Source organism: Misgurnus anguillicaudatus, chromosome 5 (genome assembly GCF_027580225.2).
Source record: "Misgurnus anguillicaudatus chromosome 5, ASM2758022v2, whole genome shotgun sequence".
NCBI classification, from domain to species: Eukaryota; Metazoa; Chordata; class Actinopteri; order Cypriniformes; family Cobitidae; genus Misgurnus; species Misgurnus anguillicaudatus.
Window position 1 is genome coordinate 27,426,836 of NC_073341.2, and position 26,490 is coordinate 27,453,325.

Here is a 26,490-nt window from a genome sequence, read left to right on the forward strand (position 1 = left end):
TTACAATAGTTTATTATGCCTTGTTTGGGATCATTTAGAGTCCTTTGAAACTGCAATTTTAAACTGCATTAAAACTGTTAAGTGTTGGGGTCCATTAAAGTCCATTAAAATGAGAAAAATCCTGGAATGTTTTCCTCAAAAAAGAGACATCAACATTTTGGATGACATGGTGGTGAGTAAATTATCTTGATTTTTTTAAGAAAATTGACTAATCCTTTAAGGAACATCTGGTAAAACCTTCCTCAGGATTTCTAATCTGCTATGTATCGCAAAGCTATTTATACTCACCTCCATCTAAAATCAGTTGAATATATGAGAAATTATATTTAGGCAGCTATAATGTTTAGTAGTCATTTTTGTTTAATAACCATTTTAAAGGGTATTATATCATTCTGAATTGGTTTATTTTACAGTAATGACCAGCTAACTTTACATTATCATGATTTTTATCTTACTTTTATGTAATGACTACTACTACCAAAAATAAATAAATAATGTAAATGAAATATTGATTCAAAGTTATTTGATAATGTACAAAGAGACTGTATATTACAGAATGGATGCAATTGGTCGTCAGATATACATTTTATAAGCTACTACAGAGAAACAATTGAATGCTGTGATTGACCAATCAGAATAACGTATTCCAAAAAGTGCAGCATTATAATGTCACTTGATTTCTTGATTGTTATTTTAGTTTAAAGTTAATGCCATTTTCCCCCTTGCACTTTGCGTGCTACGCTGAATCTCTTTATTTAATGGACTTCACACAGTGGCTGTTTCTCAATGTCAAGGAAGGATCCTCGGAAGCCAGAATTTCGAGGATGCTACGTCATCGACATCCGTCAAAGTACTGTTCCAATGTCGAGGATCCTCGGAATTGCAACCAAGGACTGAGTCCTTCGTTCAAAAAATATCCCATATACAGGAAAGGATTCATATGTGTATCCTTCGCGCTCTCAAATCACCCACAATCCTATGCGCGCAGCGCTGAAAGCACACCTTTGTACTGACGTAATGACGCAATGAGGTGCACTTGCTAGCCTGTTCCATTTACATGTCCTCCAAATTCTAAAGAGGAGCCTCGCCTAGCATCTGAAGGAAGTGACTTGGAAAAACCAGTCCTGCCAAGGAAGTACCCTTGACATTGAGAAACAGCCAGTGGTGGACCGTCAGGGCCTGCAAGCCTTTCTTTCTTGGCCTAATTACTATCACAATCATTGTTAATATTTTCCCAATTTTCTTAAAATTTTTGCTGTACATTAAGTAGGCTACTGAAGAACTAAAACAATGCTTAAACAATCCTCCCACATACCGAAAAGTTTGGTTATTTTGCCCTTTTCTAATTTACCAGTCAGTGTTTCATAGAAGCGCTCCCTGTATAATGAAACAAGAATTAGATTTTTTAAAATACAGGATAAGTTTCCAAAAGAAACAAGAACATTCAGAAATGCTATCAAAGTATTGACATTCTTAGTTAATTCTTCACGATCAATGCTTGCTAAGCGGTGAAGCTGGTGTTGTGTGCATCATCACCTATTGCATTTCAGCTGCTATTGCATGCTGCCTGCTAACCCTAGCAATATCTTTTTTTAACAAATTATGCTTCCTAAATCATGCACGTTCTTTACTATACAGTCCGTGAGCACAGCGCAAGATTGAAAAGGGTGGTGCCAACAAAATGAGCGTAGCGAGGAAGATGGGCCCCAGAAAAGGGGGTTGCCGAGATGATCGCTGTGCATTACATTAAGATAAAAATGGCTTAATGTTTAAAAGATCAGCCCACAGGGGCCCCCTTAAAATGCAAGGCCCCAGGCAATGCCTGCCCCATTGCTGCATGAGATACCTGTCTGTGTTGCAATGACCTGTTATACTGCGTTTCTGTATAATATTGATTTGAGGTTTCTATAGCTGTTTCCTGTGGGTTATAATGATGGTATGAAGAGATGGATTAAATCAGGAAGGACACTGGTGTAAAATACACTGCTCGTCATTTTGCAGTTCATATGTTAGGGATTGATGCTATTCCTACAACAGGAAGATAACTTGAACGGTGTGACCTCTTTGCCAACCTGAGAGTATATGGGATGCCTGCATCTTGTGTCATATTCACTGAACTCTGCTCTCTACTTCCCAGCGGGGTCTGCAGGAGCCAGCAGTGCCCCTCCCACCACAATTGTCTCACCTAATCAGACTTGGGACTCAGGAGGCGGGCGGGATGGAGGGGTTGCCATGGAGAATGGTGCACGTGGAGGGGCATTGCCTGAAAATTGGGAGCTGGCGTTCAGTGACGCGGGAGAACCCTATTACATCAAGTGAGTCAGCAGGAGGAAGGAAATTGAAGGAAAGATTGTGGGAAAGTGGTAGGAGGAAGAGAGCAAAGACGGGTAAAAGAGTATACAAAAATAGACACTGAAGGTCATTCCCTTCCTCCAGTGATCAAAGATTTTACTCAAAGTTGACGTGAAGGCGATGTGTGTCGGGTTTGATATTTGACGCATAATGGCGACGTCTGACCTTCAAATTTGGGAATCTATTAGAACTGAAATTTTTAATGATCTTAGATTTCCGTTTAAACAAGTGTCTGAGCATTTAATGCATGCTTGTCATCAATGCACAAAAATAAAGGGTGAAAGGTAGTGGATGTAGTAGTCCATTATTTATCCATTCAAATCACATAAGGGATTGTTAATAAAATTAAGAAATCTGGATAGAAGCCAGAATCATTTAAATTCTATCCACAAATAAGATTCCCTATTTAAATACACATCCATCTTTGTCATTATCTATGAAAATGAAGCCATCTTAATGGTGATTATGCTCAAAACTGATGTTATATTTCATCTTAAAGTTCATGATGAAACCTCATTAAAAAAATCATAAATTTCTCTCATTTTTCAGCCATAACTCAAAGACCACAAGCTGGCTGGATCCTCGGACTCAGGGCAAAGAGATTTTCAGCAAGACTGAGTGTAAGTGTATATGTGTGTCCTCCTTCACTTTTGCCCCCTGAGCACACACCATCTCTCCAGTCCTCACACAAAGATTAATGACAAACCTTCCTGAAGCCTTTTAGTCTTTCTCTTACACCTTCATCTTATCCATTGATTCCTACCCCTTTCAACCCTTATCCTCTATTCCCCCCTCTCTCCTCTTATCTTTCCTTTAATATTCTCCATCACTCAAAGCCCACTCTTATATATTTGAGATGGTTGTGTCTGATTTCTTATGTTTATGAGCCAAGCAGTATTTAGAAGTCATTATGTGTGATTATATGCATGATAAGATGTGTGCAAATATGTGTGCATAAATGTGCAGTGGGAGGCCACATTAAAATCTGTAATTTTATCAAAGTTAAATGTCAATATGTTAAAGTGATCGTTCATCCAAAAATGAAAATTCTGTCATAATTTACTAACTCTCATTATTTTACAAACCTGTATACATTTCTTTGTTCTGATAAACACAAAGGAAGATATTTTTTATGTTTGTAACTAAACCGTTCGTGGACCCCATTCACTTCCATAGTAGGAAAAAACAAATACTATGGTAAATGGGATCCATTAAAGCTCACGTAACGCACGCTGTTTCTGCATTTCTGATGTTAATCTGGAGTACCTATAGGGTAGTATTACATCCTTTATATCTCTGAAGAGTCTTTAGTTTAATCAGATTTATAAAAGAAAGATTAGCTTTACCGAATCTTTCCGATAACGTACGAAAAAATGAAGAAGGAGGAGTTACTACCGCGGGAGGATCGAGTATGAGTCATGCAACACTATACAACACTGTTTACCTTATGATTCACTACATGTTCGTGTCATTTATATAATATGCACGCGCATATTTCCAACATAAGACAGAAGTCTTACTTATCGCATGCAACTCATGACCCGGTTGGTAAAATTCTGCGCATCAAACACACACGCAAAACTCCGCTGCTACCCCGGATAATAAACTATATCAATTGTTTTCATAAGGCTGGCTTTCTTCTCCTTACATACAAAAACACACTTCTTCTTTCGTGCCATTGTTGAGTTTTGCAATTAAACAAAGCTGTCGCGTGATATGATGTTTGCAAGTTCTAGTGTCTCCCGCTGATTGACAGGTAGGCGGGATTTTCGGGGGAAGTGCCCATAAAAAGAAGTAATACCTATAGAAACCCCTGAAACGTCAGCTAGACCCGTAATCGGGTGCATTCGGCACAGAAATACTCCGTAACATGCCCAACTGCTTTTTTGACACTTTGCCTACGTTTAGCATGAGGAAACCACTCTATAACTGTGTTAATAAGTCAGAATGCTTGAAATACCATTGAACCACCCCTTTAACATGTTTGGTTACAAACATTTCTCAAAATATCTTCCTTTGTGTTGATCAGAACAAAGAAATGTTTACAGGTTTGTAACATAATGAGAGTTAGTACATTTTTGGGTGAGCTATCCCTTTAACTGTTTTACAGTAAAAAAGTCAGATTAATTTGACATATCATTGATCATCAGGTTTTGCACAATTTCTGGACGCTGTGCGTGCTGTTAACAAGGCAAAAGAAAAACATACAAAAGTTTATGAATTTCTAAAATTAATGTCAGCTTCTCACCCAGTGAGATGGACTGGCCACCTGTGTTTCACTCCCTTCAACCCTTCAAATCTGGGATTGGCTCCAGCACTCCTCTCTAAATGTGATTTGTTATATAGTGTATATTTTGACATGGTGACTTATTCATCAAGATCATGCAAACACAACATTTGCAAAATTTGCATACGTTTTACTCCCATATTACTGAAAGTGTAGTATCCTGTTCTAAGCATCGCTTGTGTTTCTTTACTAATATAATTTGTGTGTCGATGTATTACTTACAGAGTGTATAAGCAATACCAGCAGATGGCACTGTTGTTTAACTGTTTTGTAAAAGTACTGTAAATGTGACCCTGCCTATGAAAATCTAATCTAAATCTAAAGTTTCAGCTAAATCTAAAGTGTGTGTGTGTATATGTGGGTGTGTGCATGCGTGCGTGTGTATGTATCAGTACCTGCGTTCACAGATCAACCATCCGACCTGAAGGGCTATTCCATACACACCCGCCTGTCGAAAGGGCCTCGTGGGTTTGGCTTTAATATTGTGGGTGGCAGCAGACCGAGAGAGTTCCTACAGGTGTACAGCGTCACACCTGGAGGTCCATCTGCACTAAAAACAGGTGAGGCTAAAAGACTTTATTCGACCCAGAGCGCTCACTTAAACTCTTTATGCAGTGTGTGTGTGTGTGTGTGTGTGTGTGTGTGTGTGTGTGTGTGTGTGTGTGTGTGTGTGTGTGTGTGTGTGTGTGTGTGTGTGTGTTCTATTTATTTTAAAGAAATAAAAATATATATTTATTATATATTTTATTTATTTCATGCTCAAAATAAAAAATAATATTTTGCTAATAAGATAAGAAAACTACAATTAATTCAAGTTACAATATTCTCTGAAATGAAGTCTTATCTTACACAAATGATTACAGTAAATATATATTTTCCTACTAGAAAACAAGAAAAAAATATAGATTAAAATATTTTTTCGGGGGGGGGGGGCTTCTATATTGAGTGGCTTACTGTTTTTACATCTGAAAAAAAAAACTTCACATGGTCAGTGTTTTAAATATTTATGGATTTATAGCATACAGTATGAATTTAATAATAAAGATTAGTTTGTGCAGGGTCTGTGAGGACATTTGGATAAAAGCACCATATATCTGGATTATAGATAAATAGATTGACAAACAAGAAGAGTGAAAGATGAACCAATCAGACAACGAGAGATGGATGAAAGATGGATTTTAAAAGGGGAACACGAAATGACCGTTTTCCTCTTTTCCCATCTTCTAATCTATCTCTCCATCCCTCCAATCCTCACTTTTTATTTTTCAGCTGTGAATTTCTCCCATTTCCGGATTAGTTTACAATTCCTGTATGTGTGTGTGTGTTAGGTTATTGAGAGGTCTCATGGTTTAAATTTGCTGATCTCCTTTTAATCCAGATGGGCCTTTGGGTTTTTATCTGACTGTCTCTCACACAATCCACTCACGTGTGCTGTAAAACCAACACATGTTGTAATTTTCCTGACCTTTTTGACATTTCATGTAGTACTACAGTATGTAAAAACACACCTTTTAGAAGTCAAAAATGTTGGATATACAGTCGGACAGATATACAGTCAGAAAGTCAAACTACACAGACTTTCACAAATGATTAATGCTACATGATTTTCCTCATCCAATGTATGTACAAATTAAATAACATAAATCTCTTTTTCTCTCAGCTGACATCCTGGTGTACATCAATGACACATGTGTGCTGGGTCTGTCCCATAAAGAAGTGGTAGAAATGCTAAAATCCGTCCCCATGGGTCAAAGTGTAGACGTGGTTCTCCGTCGAGGTTACCCCATGCTTTACAAACCCGATGGCTGCCCCAAAACCAGCCTTGCTTCACCCTCTGATCCAAAAAGCTCAAACCCTGCTGCCCCTGGCTATGCTCAAACCCAGTCGCAACATCCCGATGTTCACCAGTCTGGTCTGGTGAACATCAACCGCTCCATGTCTCACCACAACAACTTCTACCCCCGCATGCAGAAAGAGTCTCTGGATGCTAATGGCAACACAGCACCGCAAACTTCCTATTCGATGGCCAATGGAAACGGAGTGGGAGGGACTGTAGGGTTGGGGGCAGTGCCTTCATCAAATGCCCCTCCACCGTCAGACAGAATGAGCTCCAGTCACAGCGATACGGAGGTCAGCTCTGTTGTCACGCGCAGGTAACTACGATGCCAAATTTATCAATTTCAGAGTGGGACATGTTGATCCTGAAGTCTTTGTGAGTGACGGTATACATAGGTGGTTAGGTTATTTGTTTGAATAAACCTTCCACAGTTAACTCATTAACTCTCCATCCAGGGCATCCCTCGTCCGAAGCTACAACAACAACTCTCTTCCGGCTCCCTCTCACGGTCATCACAGTTCCAAGTCTTCCGACAGCGATAACTCCTCTGTCGCGCTACCTCTACCCCAGCCTGAAGTGGGTCAGACCGTCCCCCTACCAGGGGCCCCTGGCACCCAGCGACCTCCCATGCCCCAAACATCTCTTGCCGTTGTACCTCCAACTGAGCTCCCACCCTGCGGTTTTAACGGGTGTCCAGCCAACAACCCCCCGCGACCTCATCCAGGGGGCCTAGGGTCCCCCGGAGCCCCGGGTGGGGTAGGGTGCAGAGGAGGTGGTGAGCTGGTACCCGTGGCCTTGGGCGGGGGCGAAGGAGGGGGTATGGGTTTTAGCGTGACGGCTGGGGGGCAGGGAGGGCAGCTTGCGGTGGTGAAAAGAGTCTGGGACAGGCGGCAGTGCCCCTCCCTACAGCCAGGGGATGCCATTATCAAAATCAATGGCGCAGATGTACAGAGCCTTAGCTTCGCACAGGTAATTCTTTGTTTGAAATGCAGTGTACAGTTTTGGGATTTTAAAAATGTATTTTTGTATAATCTTACTTTGATCTTTCTTTGCTCAGGTTCAGCGGGTGCTACAAGAACATACCAAACAGGGTGAGGTGGTATTACTGGTTTACAGAGGAGGTAAGTGAGCATCCTTTAATAAACATACTTTATACTCAATTATGTATAGTTATACATAATTAATGGTATTATATTTGTATGCTACACAATAACTAGTACCATTCATTTGATTTTACAGTAATCATTGATTTTAATCTTTGACTTGGTCTTACTCAGTCAATAATAAAGATATCAAGGTTATATATTCTCAGAATGTTCTTTACATTATGTAAGATGATTTTATATACAAACAGTAAATCACAAAAAAGTCACATATATTGTTTGTCCAATATCACCTGTCAATGACCTGTTCTCTTTTAGGTCCTCTTTGTTCACCTGGTTCCCCGAATGCATATAAGAGAACTCCTCCCTCACTGGGCACCCCTGATCTGACCTCGCCGTCCTCTGATGGTGCTGTACCCAGCCAGAGCACCCTCTCACCCTCCTCGCCCTCTGGTGACCTTCCTAACCTGGTCCAGAGCACCAGCTTCCTGGACTCAGTGCCTGTGACGCTAACGTTAGAGCCCCGGGACTGGTTGGGAGTCGAGGATGGAACTGGTCACTGGGGCCAAAACGCGGTTTTAAACCTTGGAGCCGTGTCCAAAAGCCACGCCGAAGGGAGGGCAGCAGCTTCTTCCAAAGCGATGGAAGTGGAGCTGAGACGAAGAACGGGGGAAGGATTCGGTTTTGTTGTCGCCTCCCAAGATGTAGTGAATGGATGTAAGTATGGGCCGGTTACAATGCGATATGTAAATCTTGAGACATTAACTTAGTCAGAACTTCATACTGATGCGTACTGCTGTGGATGCAGCATCACATATAAGAAAAAGTAGTGCTTTTGTTACAGTACTTAGGATAAATTTATAATATTCAGCTGGTCATATGATCTTAGCCTGGCTGCCAGCATGGGCACCCTTATGTTGAGTTAAACATCTTGATTGGGAATCTTTATGTAATGTGAGAGTACATCATTATACAGTAAACTGGTTTTAGAAGTGCCTTTGTGTGCTTGTATATACACAGTTTTCAGTTGTTGCAGGTGTTAGGGCCGGTTGAGATTTCGGGTCTAAAACTGCATGGAAAACTTTACCGTGCCATATCCTTCTTACTTTTTAATGGGGCGTACACACCAAATACGAATTCAACGATTTGCGCAATTAGATTACATATAATGCAATGCAAATGCAAAGTCAATGCAAAGACGCGAATAGACGCAAATCGCTTGGGGCGATGAGAATGATGCAAATTGGGCGGTGCGATTGCGTGAAATCACGTGCTTTTCGCCTCAAACGGGTCTTTGCTCAAGTTGAAAATATTCAACTCAAGCTAAAAAAATAAACATGACCCAACGTTAAATCCCGCAAGTTTTCTAAAGCGATCAACGCAATGCTTCGCATTTGTTGTGTACACCGCATAATGCTGCATTCTGAAAAGTTGAAGTACTTTCATCGGCTGCGGTGCCACTATACATGAACACAAAGAACATATTGCGACTGCGTGGCTCTCTATTCCGTGCAGTGTTGCCAGATGTACGATAATTATCTTATTTGTACCATAATTTTGACCTCTGTACGATTTATATATAACCTTTTTTTAACTAGAAAGAAAACTCATTGAGATTTAAAATCTGTTTTCCAATAGTGTCTTGTCCAAGACAGGCAGCAGCACAAAATTATGTACAATCACGAAAGATGATGTACAATCAATAATGAAAAAATCCCATAATGTACAATAATTTCCACATTTTGTGACACTTCAAGTGGTCGTTGATCTGTTGATCCTACGTCTACCATCATAATTGTAAGGAGAATGCAAATGCGTGTAACGCATGTCTTCTATCTCTTGGTTTTGGCTAGAAGGGATACAGCTATGGCCTAAAACTCGGGAGATGTCGGGTTTAGGTTTGGTGTAGGATTAGGATTAGGACAGCATTCATTTGGTGAGATTTCATGATTTCGACACTTGCTGTTCCATTTCTTGCCACAACTCCACCTCTTCTTACGTGATGTCTTCTCTGCCAATCATCGTTGAGAATGACTCTCTTTTTTTCTTCAGTTGTTTTGACTCTTTGACTAATGTACACTTAGTCATTTATCTGCTGGGAAAATCTACAGGAAATTTGACTTGTGTACGATAATTTTCTTCCAAATAGCATAATTTTGAGGTTCTGGTACGATCCTTGGACATTTCCAATCTGGCAACACTGCTTCCGTGCTGCTACATTCAAAATAACGTATTTGACGCACAAAGACACTAAATGTGAATCGCCCCATAGTGTGGATGAGAATACAAATATCTGGTTTAGATTTTTTTAAATGCAATTGCATTCTTCGTTTTAAGAGATTATATTTTAACAATTTATTTATTTGGAGAAGCATTTGTGTTTAAAAGGCAGTACTGTTTGATGGTTTTGTGTTACAGGGCAGTACTGTTTTGATAGTTTGTTAATGCAGATGTAAACCTTGTGTCTCTATTCAGGAGCATTTACAATAAGGATACAATAATACAACATTATTTTGTATCAAAATGATCAGCAACCTTTAGAAAGAGTCATACTTACCATCTTATTAGAGAGCGAGTATAGCATTCTTCCTATAATATTTAAAGGCCAGGTAAAATTTGGAAGAAAATCTCTCAGAAAAGGGCATTTTCCCCCTCAAAGCATGTTGCTCATCTGAGTCATGTCATTATGCAATAAGCACGTGCACAGAAAATCCCGTATTAGCAGACTAATAACAATTTCACTTCATTTACTGATACATATGTTTAGCTGTGTTATTGGATGTTCACCTCAGTGGAAGTGTTTGTAACTGTAAGATAGGTTAAGGTCATAGTTTGTGTTTAGCATTATGTACTGTAGTTCAACTTCATGACTGGAGCAGTTTCCTGTGTGAGCGGTTTTCCTGTTGCTGCTTTTTTACTCTTATGAATTAGTTCAGTGTTTATTTGCCTGGCTTTATTGTTTATTGTTTTGTAGAGTAAAGGCACAGCCAAACTCAATCAAGAGATTTCCCCATATAAGAACTCGCGAGGTGTGTCTGTTTATCAAAGGTCATCATTGTGTTTTGTTACAATGTTTAAGACAGAAAGCCGTTCAAAATAAATATGTTATCATAGTTCAGGCACAACTTGGGTAACTAGGGATGTAAAATCTTACATTGCAAGACTTGCAGCCTGCAGGTTTAGGAAAATGATTAAATAAATTTAATTCTGGTTTGTAAAAAGTGAAGTACTTTCATGAAAAAGTTAGTTACACTATTACAACTAAAGTCAGATTCCATATTTTCCACTAAATGAAAATTACCTCCAAATAGCTACCCCAGGTAATATTATACAGTAGCACAATATTAAAAACACAGCCATTATATGAAAATGGTTTCTGTGTTCTGAGATTTCTGAGATTACCTCTCTTGAAGTATAGTCCACACTCCGAATAATAATAATAACCCAGTTAACTGAGCCCACATATTACTTAAACTTGTGTGTGTGAACATTTAAGTAATGTGGGCTTAGTTATCTTAAGGTATTATAGATATATTAATACCTTAAATGTGTAATGTGGGTTTTTAGCGGCATCTAGCTGTGAGATTGCAAATTGCAACCAACCTCAATTTCTAAACGCTGAAGCTAAATAAAATGACAACCAGTGGCGGCTGGTGCTAAAATATTGGGGGGGGGGGGGGCGCATTAAACTTTTACTGTAGAAATGCAGATCTGTAAATAGCCGTTTATCATGTGATAAATATCATTATTGCTTAGCTAAAATGCTAAAAATGTTCCTATTGAAGTCAACTTCATGAAATAAATTTACTATGAATGTGTAAATCTGAGTATAATGTGGGTTAGACGAGGCAGTTTTACTTTTGTTTTGGAGATTGATCGCATGCTCTTACATTACGCTTCGGTTAACGCGATCAGACACACCCACGCAAACACACACACACGCAACACACACACACAGTAAAGTTGTCTAATCACAGACCACGTTGCAACAAAGTTGACCAAGCCGCGGAAAATACCAGATTATTTGAGCATCATGTCCACGCTGCACAAAATTTCGCCCAGTATATCACGCAGACTTATAAACAGCAAACAGGGAAATAATAAAAGGCATTTGACTTACATAGCATCCAGCTAACGTTAGCCAACTCCATTTGCCAAAAGTCCTGGAAAAGCATGTAAACTCGACCATGATCATTTCCTGCTGCTCAGTCTGGTCCAAGCTCCTTAATCCTTTATTTATTCTTCAACTGAACGCCTTGTAAAGGGTGATTTTGTAAGGATAAAATCATATTTCCTTTATCTTAAGATATTTCACTTGCTTTCACTGATCAGTACTGTAGCTATCAGTTACATGGCAATCTGCAACGCGGTTATGAGACTCTGAAAACGATCCAATCAAATGAGATCAAAGACATAAAAAACAACATTGATTCGCTTAGAACATAAGTAGGAGGGTTTGGGGCGCACAGTCCTGCGCCCCAGGCCGGATCCGAAACCAGCCAATTAGAGCTCAGCCTCAGGTCACATGTTTTTACCCCTTTTACTGACCTACATAGACACTCATTAGGGGTGCGCCCCAGACACACAAACATAATTACAGCAATGATAACATAATTAACAGTGAAATAGTGCAACTAAACGATTTTATTTTGTATTAATTTGCATTATATATTTAACTTTTTTGTAACATGTTAATGTAGCTTTCTTCTCTGGACAACCTAGTGACCACTGATGACAACCATGTCATCGTCTGAGACAACGTAGAGATGAAACGTGCTCTGTAGAAAAGTTTATCCGTTTAAGGCTACTTTAGAAACATTGTGGCGACTTCCATGTAACCCGCGGTGTATGTAGATAAAAACTGCTCATTTTAAGGTAATAAAAACAACTCTGTTCATTATGAGAGGTCTTTATACACCACTGCATGTATAGTTATTTATTTTATATTGCATTTTTGTCAAGATATATTTCTAAAAGTTACACATTGCACCTTTAAGTAAAAACTATGTATATAACTTATATAGTGTATAATATAGCCACACACTTACTGCCTCCCCCATGCTGTTGCTTTTGTGAGAGGATCGAATTAAATCTCTCTCATTTTCCAAATATTTTTCTATAATTCTCTCTCTCTCTCTCTCTCTCTCTCTCTCTCTCTCTCTCTCTCTCTGTCTCTCTCTCTCTCTCTCTCTGCACTCTTTCACCCCCTCCTTCTGTTTTTTCAGTTCAGTTTAGTCAGTGTTTCTGCTCTGCTGAGAAACACCTCAACAGTCCTCTGCTGTTTTGCAATATCATATGTAGATAAGGAATTCATGGCATTTTAATCTGGATTTATTAGGTCAACATGTTGGACAGGCTTCAGTCTGCACTGAAAACGGTGAAGGACGCAAAACGTAAATACTTTTTTTAAAAACTTCATTTTTATAGTATTTTTATTGCCTCTGTAACCCTTTAGCGTTGATCCAAGGCGACTTAAACATTTCATGGATCATTATGATATAGCTTTGTTATTTGTAAGCTTGAGCTGAGGTACATGGGAACAGTTTGTTGGTTTAAGAGAGTACAGGATGTTTGTTTGTGTGTGTTGTATTGTATTGTGTTGTCTTTGAGCTCTCCAGGTCAGCTCTTTTAAAGATTGCCTCCTGTGATACTATTCGTACCTTGTGCTTGTACTAACCTGGACACTCACATGCATGCCATACATTTTTCATCTAGGCCATGGTGGGCAGTGCAAAAGAAAGACTTCAACTCAAACTTTCTTTCTCTTGATCATACACAGTGCAAATGGGTCCAAAACTAGCTGCTAATGCAAAAACAAGGTTTAATGGAGATTTAAAAAATAGTATTAACGTTGCCTTCATAATGTTGCTTTGTTATCATTAACTATGTAGTACATGGCATTTTTGGGGCATAAAGTTAATATGATAATAAAATGTACAGAATTGTACAGTCCCACAGCATTTTTTGTAACATATTACCATGTAAAAGCCATAGAAAATGAGAATAGTGATAGCAATATTCAGTACCATGTTATATATTCAAATTTTATTGAATTACCATCACTGTACTACGGTACCAGCACAGTAGTCACTTTTTACACCGTCTTTGTCTATTACCATTTTTAATGTCTAGAGTATAGACTTAAAATAAGAAAAATAGTCTTTACTACTAACTATTTTTAGTGCCTTTTTCATTTTAAACCCTAATAATTAACATTGTCTGAGGCCCTTGGACAAATGGGGCCCAATAAGGTTGAGTAACAACCATGGATCAGTTAGATGGATTATAATTGTTATGAGCTGTTCACTTTCGAAATCTTATCACGTGTGTGAGATTATCTCCATTAAGTCATTTGGAGAGAATGTTCAGTGTGTGCATGAGTTAGAGAGCAAGCAAAACCACTATGTTTCTCTGTTAAATTTAAGATTTGTCTTATCTGTGTGTCTTCTCTATTCTGTGATATCTTCAAGGCCTTGTTTTATGCCAGTTTCTGAGTTGGGCTTTATAAAGACGTGTTGGTCTGGGTTGGCAGACGCTGTCCTGATGCTTTTCCATGTTAACAGAAAACATGTTCTGGATCATTGGTTGAGCAAGTTTTTTTCTGACATGTGAGATTTTGCATTGTTCATTTTGCCGTGCATTTAAATGCCAAGGCTAATATGATGGATAAGATTAAACATTAAACAGAAGGTTGGTTTCGCCTGTTTACCCCTAAGGGGATTTGAGATTGCTTGTTTGTGTTCAGTATGTTTAAACATTCATGTTTTGTTTTGTTGGATGTGTGTTGAGCTCATGTAGGATGTGTGAAAAGCGTTCACTTTTGAATCTTCTTTCAGATATTGTTTTGAGAGGATTTGTTGTTTCTGCAGGGTCAGGTCAACATTTAACTAGACAGAGATTCTGATCCTGCTTGTGTTTTACGTGATGGGTGAGTTGTTTTGATTCGTAACCCTTCAAAATACGTATGCTATTATATTGATCACAACATTAGTGTGTAGATTATAATCAGCGCGTCTTCCCGCGGACGATATGCACATCAAGAGATATTGTACAGCAATACAAATGGTCATTTTAAGGCACTTCACATAAAGATTTGTACTGTCAATACATTATGTGAAAAATCATTGTAGATTAAGTTGAAAACTTAATTCTGTGCTGTGTTAACCATCGAATTTTGACTAATACTGTAACATCTATGACTAACAATTTCGTTTTGAACATCACATATAAACTATAAAGCGTTATCAAACGCAACATTTATAAAGACTTGATTACCTTATCCCTCAACATAATTTCTCGTTCGCGTCTGATTGATGGCCATCAGCGGTTGAGTTGAAGACTACAAATCCCATAATTCCACGCTGCTTCAGAGCGTCATTAAACAACGTCATTGTTATTGATTTGATCTGGTGCCATCCAGCAGCGCAGATAATACAAATTGCATCTTTAAGTGAATTTGTGCTTAAAACAAGCAAAAATATCTGCCAATAGGGTAAGAAAAAATCTTGAAATAAGTTTACTTTTTTCTTAAACACTTAATTGAAGAAAAAATTCTCACCCCATTGGAAGATATTTTTCCTTGTTTTAAGCACATTTCACTTTTTTGCCTAAAAACTAGACTGATTTTGTTATGTCATTTTGCTCATCAAGAACTGTGTTTGACTCTCTTTTGCCTTCAGAACAGCCTGGCATTGATTCAACAAGGTGCTGAAAGCATTCTTTAGAAATGTTGGCCCATATTGATAGGATACCATCTTGCAGTTGATGGAGATTTCTGAGATGCACATCCAGGGCAGGAAGCTCCTGTTCCACCACATCCCAAAGATGCTCTATTGGGTTGAGATCTGGTGACTGTGGGGTCATTTTAGTACAGTGAACTCATTGTCATGTTCAATTTGAAATTATTCGAGCTTTGTGACATGGTGCATTATCCTGCTGGAAGTAGCCATCAGATGATGGTACATGGTGGTCATAAAGGGATGGACATGGTCAGAAACATGCTCAGGTAGGCCGTGGCATTTAAACGATGCTCGATTGGCACTAAGGGGCCTAAAGTGTGCCAAGAAAACATCCCCCACACCATTACACCACCACCAGCAGCCTGCACAGTGGTAACAAGGCATGATGGATCCATGTTCTCATTCTGTTCACGCCTAATTCTGCCTCTCCCATCTGAATGTCTCAACAAAAATCGAGACTCCTCAGACTAGGCAACATTTTTCCAGTCTTCAACTTTCCAATTTTGGTGAGCTCGTGCAAATTTTAGCCTCTTTTTCCTATTTGTTGTGGAGATGAGTGGTACCCGGTGGGGTCTTCTGCTGTTGTAGCCCATCCGCCTCAAGGTTGTGCGTGTTGTGGCTTCACAAATGCTTTGCTGCATACCTTGGTTGTAACGAGTGGTTATTTCAGTCAAAGTTGCTCTTCTATCAGCTTGAATCAGTCGGCCCATTCTCCTCTGACCTCTAGCATCAACAAGGCATCCATACTGGATGTTTTTACCTTTTCAGACAATTCTTTGTAAACCTTAGAAATGGTTGTGCGTGAAAATCCCAGTGACTGGGCAGATTGTGAAATACTCAGAGCGGCCCGTCTGGCACCAACAACCATGCCACGCTCAAAATTGCTTAAATCACCTTTCTTTCCCATTCTGACATTCAGTTTGGAGTTCAGGAGATATATATATATATATATATATATATATATATATATATATATATATATATATATATATATATATATATATATATATATATATATATATTATTATTATTATTATTATTATTATTATTATTATTTTTGTTTAAACTAAATTGCTGGAAAATGCTATCTTCCTCCCTGCACAAACAGATTTATTAGATAGGTATTGTACAGTAACAGTCATCTGCTTTCTACTCCAGCCTAAACTTTGCTTACTGAACACACATGTTTTCTGTTCTTCCTTTGAAGCGTGTTGCATGTGTATATTGTAGCTCTTACTGTTTGTGGTTCGTTGGTCTGTAATTCAGAGAGGTCATCTGCCCAGACGTAAAAAAGTAATGGACTCATGAATAAAGTGCAGGTGAACAAAAACAGTGAAGCTATAAAAGCATGACCAAGTTATTCCTCACTATTAAGACTAGTTACAGTTTGACTTGGGCATAAGTTTTGCTACTGTTTACCTGTATGTGTCTGTGTTGTGTCATTCATGATAGTTAAGATGATGATTTTGGGATATCTCTGTCTCTCTGGCAGCTGGGTCATGGACAGCTGTGCCTGCGTCCCAAAATACTATATTTATTATCTCTCTTTATTTTCATGATGGGGGCATTTATGGGATTACAAAAAAACTTGTGTTGTGTTTACTTAACAACCCCATAAACGCAAAACTGTTTACATATTTGTTCACTGTACATTCATCTCTATAAATAAACCCACAGTATGGAACAATGTGCTGATTAACAAAGATGTTTTACACTCTATAAATAATGCATGAATGTGTTATGAATAATAGACAGACCCATGAATAATGTAGGTTTGTAAATAATTGGCAGCGCTTAACAACATAGTTGCAGATAAGTGGTAGATGCGGAGAGGCGAGAGAACATCGCTTCCACCTCAACACGCTTCAGAAAACACTAAACACGTTCACCTGCGCTCTACTGAGTCTCTCACTTCAAACCACACACACACGAGGTTATTTAATTACTCACCGCCAAAAGTTGCCAATTTATTAAGGGCACAGTATTGTCCTTTTTTCACTCTGTGGATCTGCTAAAGTGACTTTTTTTCTGTGACTTGTCTAACTCATAGCATACAGTGCTTTGGTCTGGTCAACACTGCATCTTATTCTGTCAGAAAACGGCCCACTTACACAAGAAAAGGTCACCTATGGTCCACTGTTAATTTAATGTAAAGTTTTTTTGGAAGGTACAGGATTACTCAAATAAATTACAATGATCTACAGTAGGCGTCTCTTTCATGATAATCTGTACACAAAGTAAAGAATCTTTCAACTTTCCAGTTTATGAGACATAATTCACTTATAGAAAAAGTTTAATGAATCAAAAAAGTAGTCATGCCTGTTTTGTTTTGATTGACTGTGGCTGTTCTGCTCGACTGTTGTGATTGGCTGTGTTTTTGTTTTGTCACATCCTCCACAGATGCAAAGTTTCTTTCATGTCATGAGGGAAAGTGTGTTTCTTGGCTTATGCTCTTAGGACACAACAGGTTGTAAAACATTTCAAACATCTGTTTCCTTTATAACGTGTTTGATTTGTTTATTCATATCTGCTGCCCACTGTGTCCATTGTTTCTTGCTGCTTTTTTTCTTTTTTTCCATCAATGTCCTGTCAGAGTTTTTACAGTACAAGCAGACACATGTGATGTCACAATTACCATGACTGTTCAAAAATCTAGTAAAATCTAGTGTATCACTTAGGGCTGGTTTACCAGACTCTGACTAAAACACGTTTGAGCTGTCTTAAGTTTTTACATTTCCTTTGGTATGTAAGTGTGTATTAGTAAGTATGATGATAATAATTTTCAAAACACCCAAAGCTCAAAATTCATCACACAACTAGACAGAGCAGACATTCCCATTTACAAAGATACCTGGATTGGTATTGAGGATTGAGAAAGTTATGATATTTTTAATATTAGAAATCTGAGGAGAAAGTTATATATGGATGTCAATGGAAGCTGTGTGACCGAAAATGCTGCTCATCACGTTTTTGCTTGTAACTTTCTCATTTTCTTAGATATTTGCATGAAATTGTAACAGACGATAGAATTTTGTTAGTTCTTTGAAATTAAATCATTACTGTTTTAGTTGGAATGGGCCATTTAGTTGGAATTAGTTTGTCATATTCAGACTCAGACCCAGTTTTTAGAACGATGCCTGCAGTTCTGATGTTCAGGCCTTTCGCTAATCTACCACCACAAACGTGACTACCAATTTTTTGCAATTTATTTAAATACCACCTTCTTCCTAGGTTTCGATGAAATTTCGGCAGTACCAAGATAAAAAATATATATTTTGTCAACCATACTTTTACAGCGACTGGTTGAAAATGACACAAATTTTCAAACAGTTGGTGTAAAATAAAAACACCTCAAGACTGAAAGCTTAAAATATCATACACTTCCGGTGGTTCTTCTTCACTTATTTATTTTAGTATTTAGTAAAAAACTATAACCATGCGCCGAGAAGTGGATATTGCATGACACGCATCTTAAAGTAACAAGCCGGATGAAACCCAGAAGTTCGACCCAGAAATTTAACGAGCTTGCCCGCGATGTCAGCATTGCTAGTATTAGCACATGTTAAAGCGTAACTAAACCCCTGGTCAGAGCCTGACTCCACCCACTGGCAATATTTGAAAAATACAAGAAAAGTGGGCAGATCCCAACGGAGATAAAGGGGACGAACTAAGCTCCTACCAAGTGTGCAAGTTTGTGGTAAGATCGTAACAAGGGCGTGGTGAGCTTAAACCTGCTTACGTCACAAGTTATTTTTTGGACCCAACATCCAATAGGAAAATTTAACTGCAGTAGCCACCGTTCAACCTGAAGAGGGCAGCACTCAGACGTTTATACACCATATATTGTAGTATTGAAACACTTTATATCCAAATGTCAAAAAACTTACTAAAATCAATGAACAGCACTAATAAAGCATCATTCTTACAGATCATTAACTAAAAAAAGTTGGTTTAGGGTTTAGTTACTCTTTAATGATATGAAAAAGGTACATACCCCAAAGTAAACGAAGACGCAAGTTATTGTCTCCAATGTAAATCCCTTTTATTGTAGGCAACAGTTTACTTCCTGGGATTGGTGATGTGGTAAAGACCGACATCATTATTATAATTCCTTCCGCTTTGGATTTACAGCCTGTAAGTTAACTCCTGTTAGCAAACGAATCTTATAAAACGGGCAGTTCTGGAAACGCGTTCTAAGACGTGATAAAATACACCGGTAACCTCACGGTTCAGACCACATTACATAAGTATCATCACTGCGCCACTGTTGCTGCGTACTGATTTATGAAAATAAACACCACAGTCTTTAATCATATTTTTAATTTGTCTACAATTGCACAATTAATGGCGATATCCAGATGAATGTCAATAAATATTGTTGAGTCATCTCGTCGATAAAGAGAAAACGTTGTCTGAGGATTTTATAACTCAAGTTCATACGTCCGCTATTATCCACTGGGAAGGCGATCTTACCCAACTTAAACACTGACGCATTCACTGAAAACACCGTGTAGTAGAGATGCGCGGATGGGCTTTTATTTCATCCGCAACCGCATCACAAAACTCATCATCCGTCCGCCATCCATCCGCACCAACAATTCTGACCAGTTTTCAAAACCGCACCCGCCCGCCATCCGCTGACTGGGCGATGCAAGGCGCTGCTGATGACAGCCGCTGCTGATGACAGCCGCGAGACTAGAAAGCCCTAGAATATAAGCAGTGAACTCAGGCTATGTTTACATTAATGCGTTTATCCTTTAAAATGCGTTACTTTTGCTACGTTTACGCCTTTCATCTACATCACCGTTTTCGACCCTCATAAACGGATTCGTTCGTCAACGCTGCAGACCCTGTTTTAGTTTAAGAAATCAGACGTTGCGCTGAGTGTAAATGTAGATGGAGTCTTATGTAAACAAACAGCTGGTGTTAACGTGACAGCGCATCATTTTCAATGTAAACATTATTTTATTCAGGTAAATGGAGGTTTGCAACGGAGGTTTTGACAAAAATAGTAAACATCTACCAACCAGCTATTATAAATGCTATATCGGATTGTTTTAACATGTATCATAATGTCTATTTATATTTATGTTTGAGTATTGTTGGGTTTGAATATTGTTGTAATGTGTTTATGTTTTGTTTAATTTTAGTTAGCTTATTACGAAAGATAGACTGTAATTTTAAACGCCATATAGGGCGTTGTAAAGGCCAATATGAAGGGAGAATTGTAATGGGTCAGACATTATTTTCGAGTTTAATTTAAGTTTTGTTTTCTACTTTAAAATGAATTTCGTTTCAGATAATTTGTCTCTTAATTTTAATCAATGTTTTGTTGATAAGTTTTGTGAATATAAATTAATAAAAACAATAAACTCAACGTCATTAATATTTAATGCTCGTTTAGCTAGCGAAGGACGTGCACGGACCTCGCACACATTTAAAAATTAATGCAATAAGCATTTCTGTAGGCTAAAGCTATACTTCACCTCTTACTATGTTTGATTGAAGTTTGCATTTGCTGAAATAGCTGCTTATTTTTGCTTCAAGTTCGTTTAGTACTGTTCACTTGAATGCTTTCTTTTTAAATCATAAAGACCAGTCTCCGATCGGCGCACATGACATGGGACAAAAATAAATAAATAGCCTAAATTAAACGCACAAATTACATAGTCTGCACTAGTGTCATCCTCCTGATTTACCACTTTGTAAAACTTATTCCAGGCAACCCTTTTCTGACCTTTTATTCCCTTTGTTTTTAATTCTCATTTTTTTGAGTTTGCCACGTACCTCCTTCGCCGGCGTTGATGAGAGCTGTGTCAAAATGCGTCCTCATTTCTCTGCGCTGTTAATGATAGAACGAATGGATCCTTAACATGCCGAGGCTATCCCAAACAATTAAAACCTTTATTAAATAAAAGTGTATTTAGAAAACTTTTTCTTGTCACTGTTTTAGTATTATAAGTTATGTTTTGTGTTAATATTATTTGGTTTATGTTGCGTATATTTCTAAGGTTGATTATTTGATATACTGTTGTTGAATAGTTTAATCTACATCAATGTGTCATATTTTCTAAAATAAATTCATATTTTTCTGATTACATATTTATTTTAATAAGTCAGAAATGTCTCCGCTGTTTATTGCTGACAGGCGCGATGGGCGCTACCGGGGGCGCGTGCAACAGGTGACCCAAATTATGGGTCCTCTGAAGGCTAGACCGTCTCATTTCAGTTCTCTTCGCGAACTTCTGAGCCTGCCACCTTGATAGACATAATGCTCACCTTTAAGGTCGTATGCTTTGAATAACAAAGCTAATAACAAGCAGTCGATCCGCCACCCGCCCGAATTTAATTAAAATATTATTTTTCGTCACGTCATCCGCCCGATCCGCGGTTTATCCGCGGAGTCCGCGGCTGTAACCGCCAACCGCGCATCTCTACCGTGTAGTACTGTTCATGGCTGTGAATTTGATCTCTTACTAAAGTTCTTCACAAAAATGGAATTATCTCCGCTTTTTAAAAAAAATTGAGAGGTGATAAGAGAACAAATGAAGGTAGGATGAAATGGTTTTTTGTTTGTTTTTGTTTGAAAGCGGATGGTCTGTTCTTTCATTTGATATTTTATGTTTATATAAAGAAGATAATTTTTCTGTAAGGCATTAAACTAAAACTGGGTGGCAACTTAAAAAAAACGCTGATGGGGAAAGAGTTCAGCATGCTTCCAAGCATATTTGATCATCACTTCAACAGTTGCATCTAATTTATACATTAATATAAATGTTAATGTATAAATTAGATGAATGGTGATTTTATAACATAAACACCACAGTCTTAAATCATATTTTCAGTGTCTTTGCTGCGTCTGTGTTGGTTGGGAACTGCGCTCTGTTTCAGTCACACACTCACACTTGATTCTGAGGAACTACTTTGTTTGGTGGAAGAGTAATATTTGTACTAATATAATTACAACTTATTTGTGTTTTATTTTATAAAATCCCGCTAACGTTATGCATATGAAGTAACCGTTTTATAAACGCAATAAACCCCTTGAAGCGTTGGGTTACCAGTGCATTTTATAACAGCTAAGGGGGTTTTAGGTACTCCGCTTCGCGTCGTGCCTAACAACGCCCATTAGCTGTTATAAAATGCACTGGTAACCCACTGCTTCTCGGGGTTTATTGCTTTATTTTAAACATGGTAAGGAGCGTCACATTTCCTGCTGACGTCAGAGGTATTCAGGCCAATCACAAAGTACAGATTAGCTGGCCAATCAGGGACACAGAGCTTTTCAAATCCATGTGTTTTAGGAAGAGAGTGAAATCTGGAGCTACAAAAATGTACAGTATGTGGAAAATAATGTGTTTTTTAACCACAAACCACACAAACACATTGTATTATACCAAATACACAAAATAACGTTGTTTTTAGCAATGAAATAGGTGCTCTTTAACTGAAAACAGCTTGCACTGACATACCTTAAAATATATCAGTGCCGTTGTTTTGTCTGAAGATGCACACTGGTAATGTTTGTTTTAATGTATGTTTGTAAAAACTACTTAAATGTCCTAATATAACTAATATACGGCATAGTAGTTGGTTAATCTAAACTGTGTCAAAAAAAAACTGCTTAGTGTTTGGAGTCACTGATGTGATGAGAGGGTCTGTACTTTTAAGACAAGTGTTAGCAATTATAGCTAAATATATTACTCTAGATTTATGACTTTATTTTTGGATTTGTGCATTTGAAAAAACGGATTTTGCTTGCAGATTCATCCTCACGTTTATCTGCACTTAATAAAAAAAACAAGGTACAAGGTCCAAGACCATCTAAGGAGATCAACAGTCAGTGGAACATGAGATGCACAGAAAGAAGTAATGAAACAAAAGTGTTCACAGTAACTTATTTCAATGCATTTTCTTGACTTCAGTTCATTGATTTGCCAGCAGTTTGGGAATTTTTTTTCCAATGATTTATAACAGGTTTGTTATTTTACATGGGAGTTTATCTGAAAACTCCCTGTTCTGGAATGTGAAAGCATGTGTGTGTGGAACAAAGCTTCTGTCTTACTGTTGTTTGTGAACGGGACTCAACAAAAACAAATTCGTATAACAATAGCACACTTTGATCCAGAAACAAAACAGAGAACTTTGATGAGAATTTAGTTTGTTTTCATAACCTCTCTCTCTTCTCTCTCTCTATCTACAGCCTCGTCTCTGGTGTGTCACAGGTTCGTGACAGTGCGTCGAGGGAGCCCAGCGGCACGCAGTGGTCAGATCCAGCCTGGGGATCAGTTGGAGGCTGTTGAGGGTCGATCAGTGGTCACCCTGCCTCACAGAGAGCTCGCACAGATCCTGCGCCGAGCGGGAAACACGCTTAGACTCACCATTATACCGCGCTCAAACACTAGTAGGCAAACATAAACACCCATATACAAACTTTAAAGATTTTTAAAGTTAAAGGCAAGGTGCATGATCTCCGAAAGCCAATGTTGACATTTGAAATCACCTAAACAAACACGCCCCTACCCCAATAGAATCTAGACCTTCTTTTGATAGACCCGCCCCACACATATGCAACCCAGGCAGGGATGTTGGTTAGTAGACACGCCTCTTACTGCTAATATGCTACAAGTGTGTTTTGGTACTTGGCCCGACTCCCTTTACCAAAGTCTTTTTTCAAAAATTGTGCACCCCGCCTTCAGGAGGAATTTTCCTTTATACAGACATAACAGATATGCAATAAATATAGTTTATTTGTTTATTATTAAAAATTTAAGGAATTTATTTATTGCTCATAAGTCTAAGGTTTTTAATACTGCATATATTGAAATGTGCATTCCGCAGTCACCACAAGAGGGTGCTGGTGCATAAACCTTTCATAAATAGTGACATGCATGTATGGAAATGTGATTGACTGTGTGTGTGTTTCTCTGTATTTTTGTTAGACAATAATCTGCCTGAGTACACTGACTTTGATGCTGAGAACCAGTCAAAAAAAGCTCATCGATCCAAACAGAAGGTAAAGTTAAAGACCTGCACACAGAAAGCATCAGTAGATGACACGTGAATGTTTTTTAACAAAGATTATATAATTGTATATTAAAAAAGGCTATATATGCTGCATCCACGATATTAGAATTAGTAGGATGTAACTTTAAATCAATTTAAATTCAATTATATAATGCTGTGCATGGACACCTAACTGACCCAAATACACTCACATATATAGTACACTACAGGAGTACACACTTTTTCTGTGTGCTGCCCCCCTTGTGTACAGTGCATCCCTTTGCAGCCCCTCAAAGAAAATGTATGACATAAAATATTGTAAAATTTTATTTCAACAAAACATATTAAATTATAAAACGTAGTGCTGTTGGTTAGTAGCCTTATTTTTCATAGGTTTAATTACACAGAATTCATGATAAATTAATGTATTTTATAAAATGTCATAAAACTGGGGCCCCCTGGCACCATCTCCCAATTTGTGAACCACTGCACTACAGTATATTAAGTTGCATATAAAAGGCAATATTGCTTACTACTGCATCCGTTTCTCCATCTCCAGGATTCCCATTACTACAGTGTGGATCTAGATAGGGGCCCAACAGGATTTGGTTTTAGCCTGAGAGGTGGAAGTGAATATAACATGGGTCTCTATGTGCTTGGCTTGATGGAGGGCGGTCCAGCCTCTCGGAGTCAGAAAATACAGGTCAGTACATCACATTATTTTTAATAAGATGCTAACAATTGAAACTGTTTTTGTTAAAAATACATTGTTGTGTTATTCCTGTGACTTGTATACTGTACTTTATACGTAGGTTGTTTTGGATAACGATGGCTGCTAAATGAATAAGTGTGAAAATAGCAATGTTGTAGTATGATGCTGATGCATGCTGGGACTTTTTAATGTTGTTGATTTTACATTTCTACAAACAAGGATTTTGCTGACTGATGTTGCAGGTGAGTGATCAGCTCATTGAGATTAATGGAGACAGCACATCCGGAATGACACACAGCCAGGCCGTCGAACAAATTCGGAAGGGTGGAAACCGGATACACCTCATACTGAAGAAAGGCAATGGATACGTGCCGGATTACGGTAAGGAGAGAATCAAAAATTGCATAGTCGTAGCTGGATGATGGTGGATAGAACCTGCGGTCTTTTCTGTTCTTCCTCGATCTTGACTTTTTTCTCTTTTTCTTGTTTTTCACGACCTCTCCGATATTTCTCTCTCTCTTGATTTCTTCTCCAGTGGAGCTTTCCAGCTTATCTCTTTGTATGACTAACTCCAAGCAGGGTGAACCTTGCTTTTATGTCATCGGCCGGACAGAAAACACGCGGTTGGTAACCGTTCCTGTTGGTTGTGCTTGCACCTCCCATATTTATATTCTGCTTTGTCTTTTTCCATTGTGATCGTCTTCCATCACATTGTCTTTTGTATGCTTTGATACACTGAGTTCTATAATGTTTATGTAGGTGACAATGTAGGTCACAAACCTGATCTCCTGATGCCATTCCTGTCTTTCCATCCATCATTCCCTGACATTCTGCACTGTACTTTCAACAGCATTTTACAAAATGCCCCCCCCCCAAAAAAAAAAAAAACGATTTACAAATTCAGCAGTATATTGGTATACAGGTATAAGGAACTTGAACAGAATCAATTCAGGTTTTTATTAGATCAGCATTACCACAAACATGGAAAACCTGGATAAAAGAAAAATTACAAACTTTCCAGGCACAAAAATTTAAGATGATTGGCTACAAGTGTGTTTTGTTAGTCAGCCCGACTCCCTTTTCCAAAGCGTTTTTCAAAAATCACGCACCCCGCCTTTAAAGGGACATTCCACAATTTTTTGAAAATATGCTCATTTTCTAGCTCCCCTAGAATTAAACATTTGATTCTTACCGTTTTGGAATCCATTCAGCCAATCTCCCGGTCTGGCGCTAGCACTTTTAGTATAGCTTAGCACAATCTGATTAGACCATTAGCATCACGCTAAAAATAACCAAAGAGTTTGTAATATTTTTCCTATTTAAAACAGGTGTAGTGATATTACGCAGTGCCCGAAAATAGTCCCCTACTATTGAAAGTAACCAAGGGGACTATTTTTGGGCACTGCGTAATATCACTACGCCTGCTGCAGCCATGTTACAGCAGCAAAGTCCTT

General features: G+C 38.3%; 1 protein-coding gene across 5 annotated transcripts in view; it reads left to right on the forward strand.

Annotated features, from left to right (window-relative positions):
• Nucleotides 1-26,490, forward strand: part of magixa (MAGI family member, X-linked a) — a 55,821-nt gene that overhangs the window by 21,437 nt on the left and 7,894 nt on the right. For 4 of the 5 annotated variants that reach the window (XM_073867884.1, XM_055167647.2, XM_073867885.1 and 1 more), the window contains 11 exons: nucleotides 2,138-2,315; nucleotides 2,902-2,972; nucleotides 5,032-5,199; nucleotides 6,300-6,792; nucleotides 6,932-7,445; nucleotides 7,534-7,597; nucleotides 7,898-8,296; nucleotides 23,522-23,722; nucleotides 24,261-24,334; nucleotides 24,884-25,027; nucleotides 25,279-25,417. In XM_073867884.1, the coding sequence (XP_073723985.1) occupies nucleotides 2,138-2,315; nucleotides 2,902-2,972; nucleotides 5,032-5,199; nucleotides 6,300-6,792; nucleotides 6,932-7,445; nucleotides 7,534-7,597; nucleotides 7,898-8,296; nucleotides 23,522-23,722; nucleotides 24,261-24,334; nucleotides 24,884-25,027; nucleotides 25,279-25,417 (2,445 nt within the window). Of the gene's footprint in view, nucleotides 1-2,137; nucleotides 2,316-2,901; nucleotides 2,973-5,031; nucleotides 5,200-6,299; nucleotides 6,793-6,931; nucleotides 7,446-7,533; nucleotides 7,598-7,897; nucleotides 8,297-23,521; nucleotides 23,723-24,260; nucleotides 24,335-24,883; nucleotides 25,028-25,278; nucleotides 25,418-25,571; nucleotides 25,660-26,490 lie in introns of all 5 variants that reach the window. The other variant, XM_055167649.2, reaches the window with a different exon arrangement.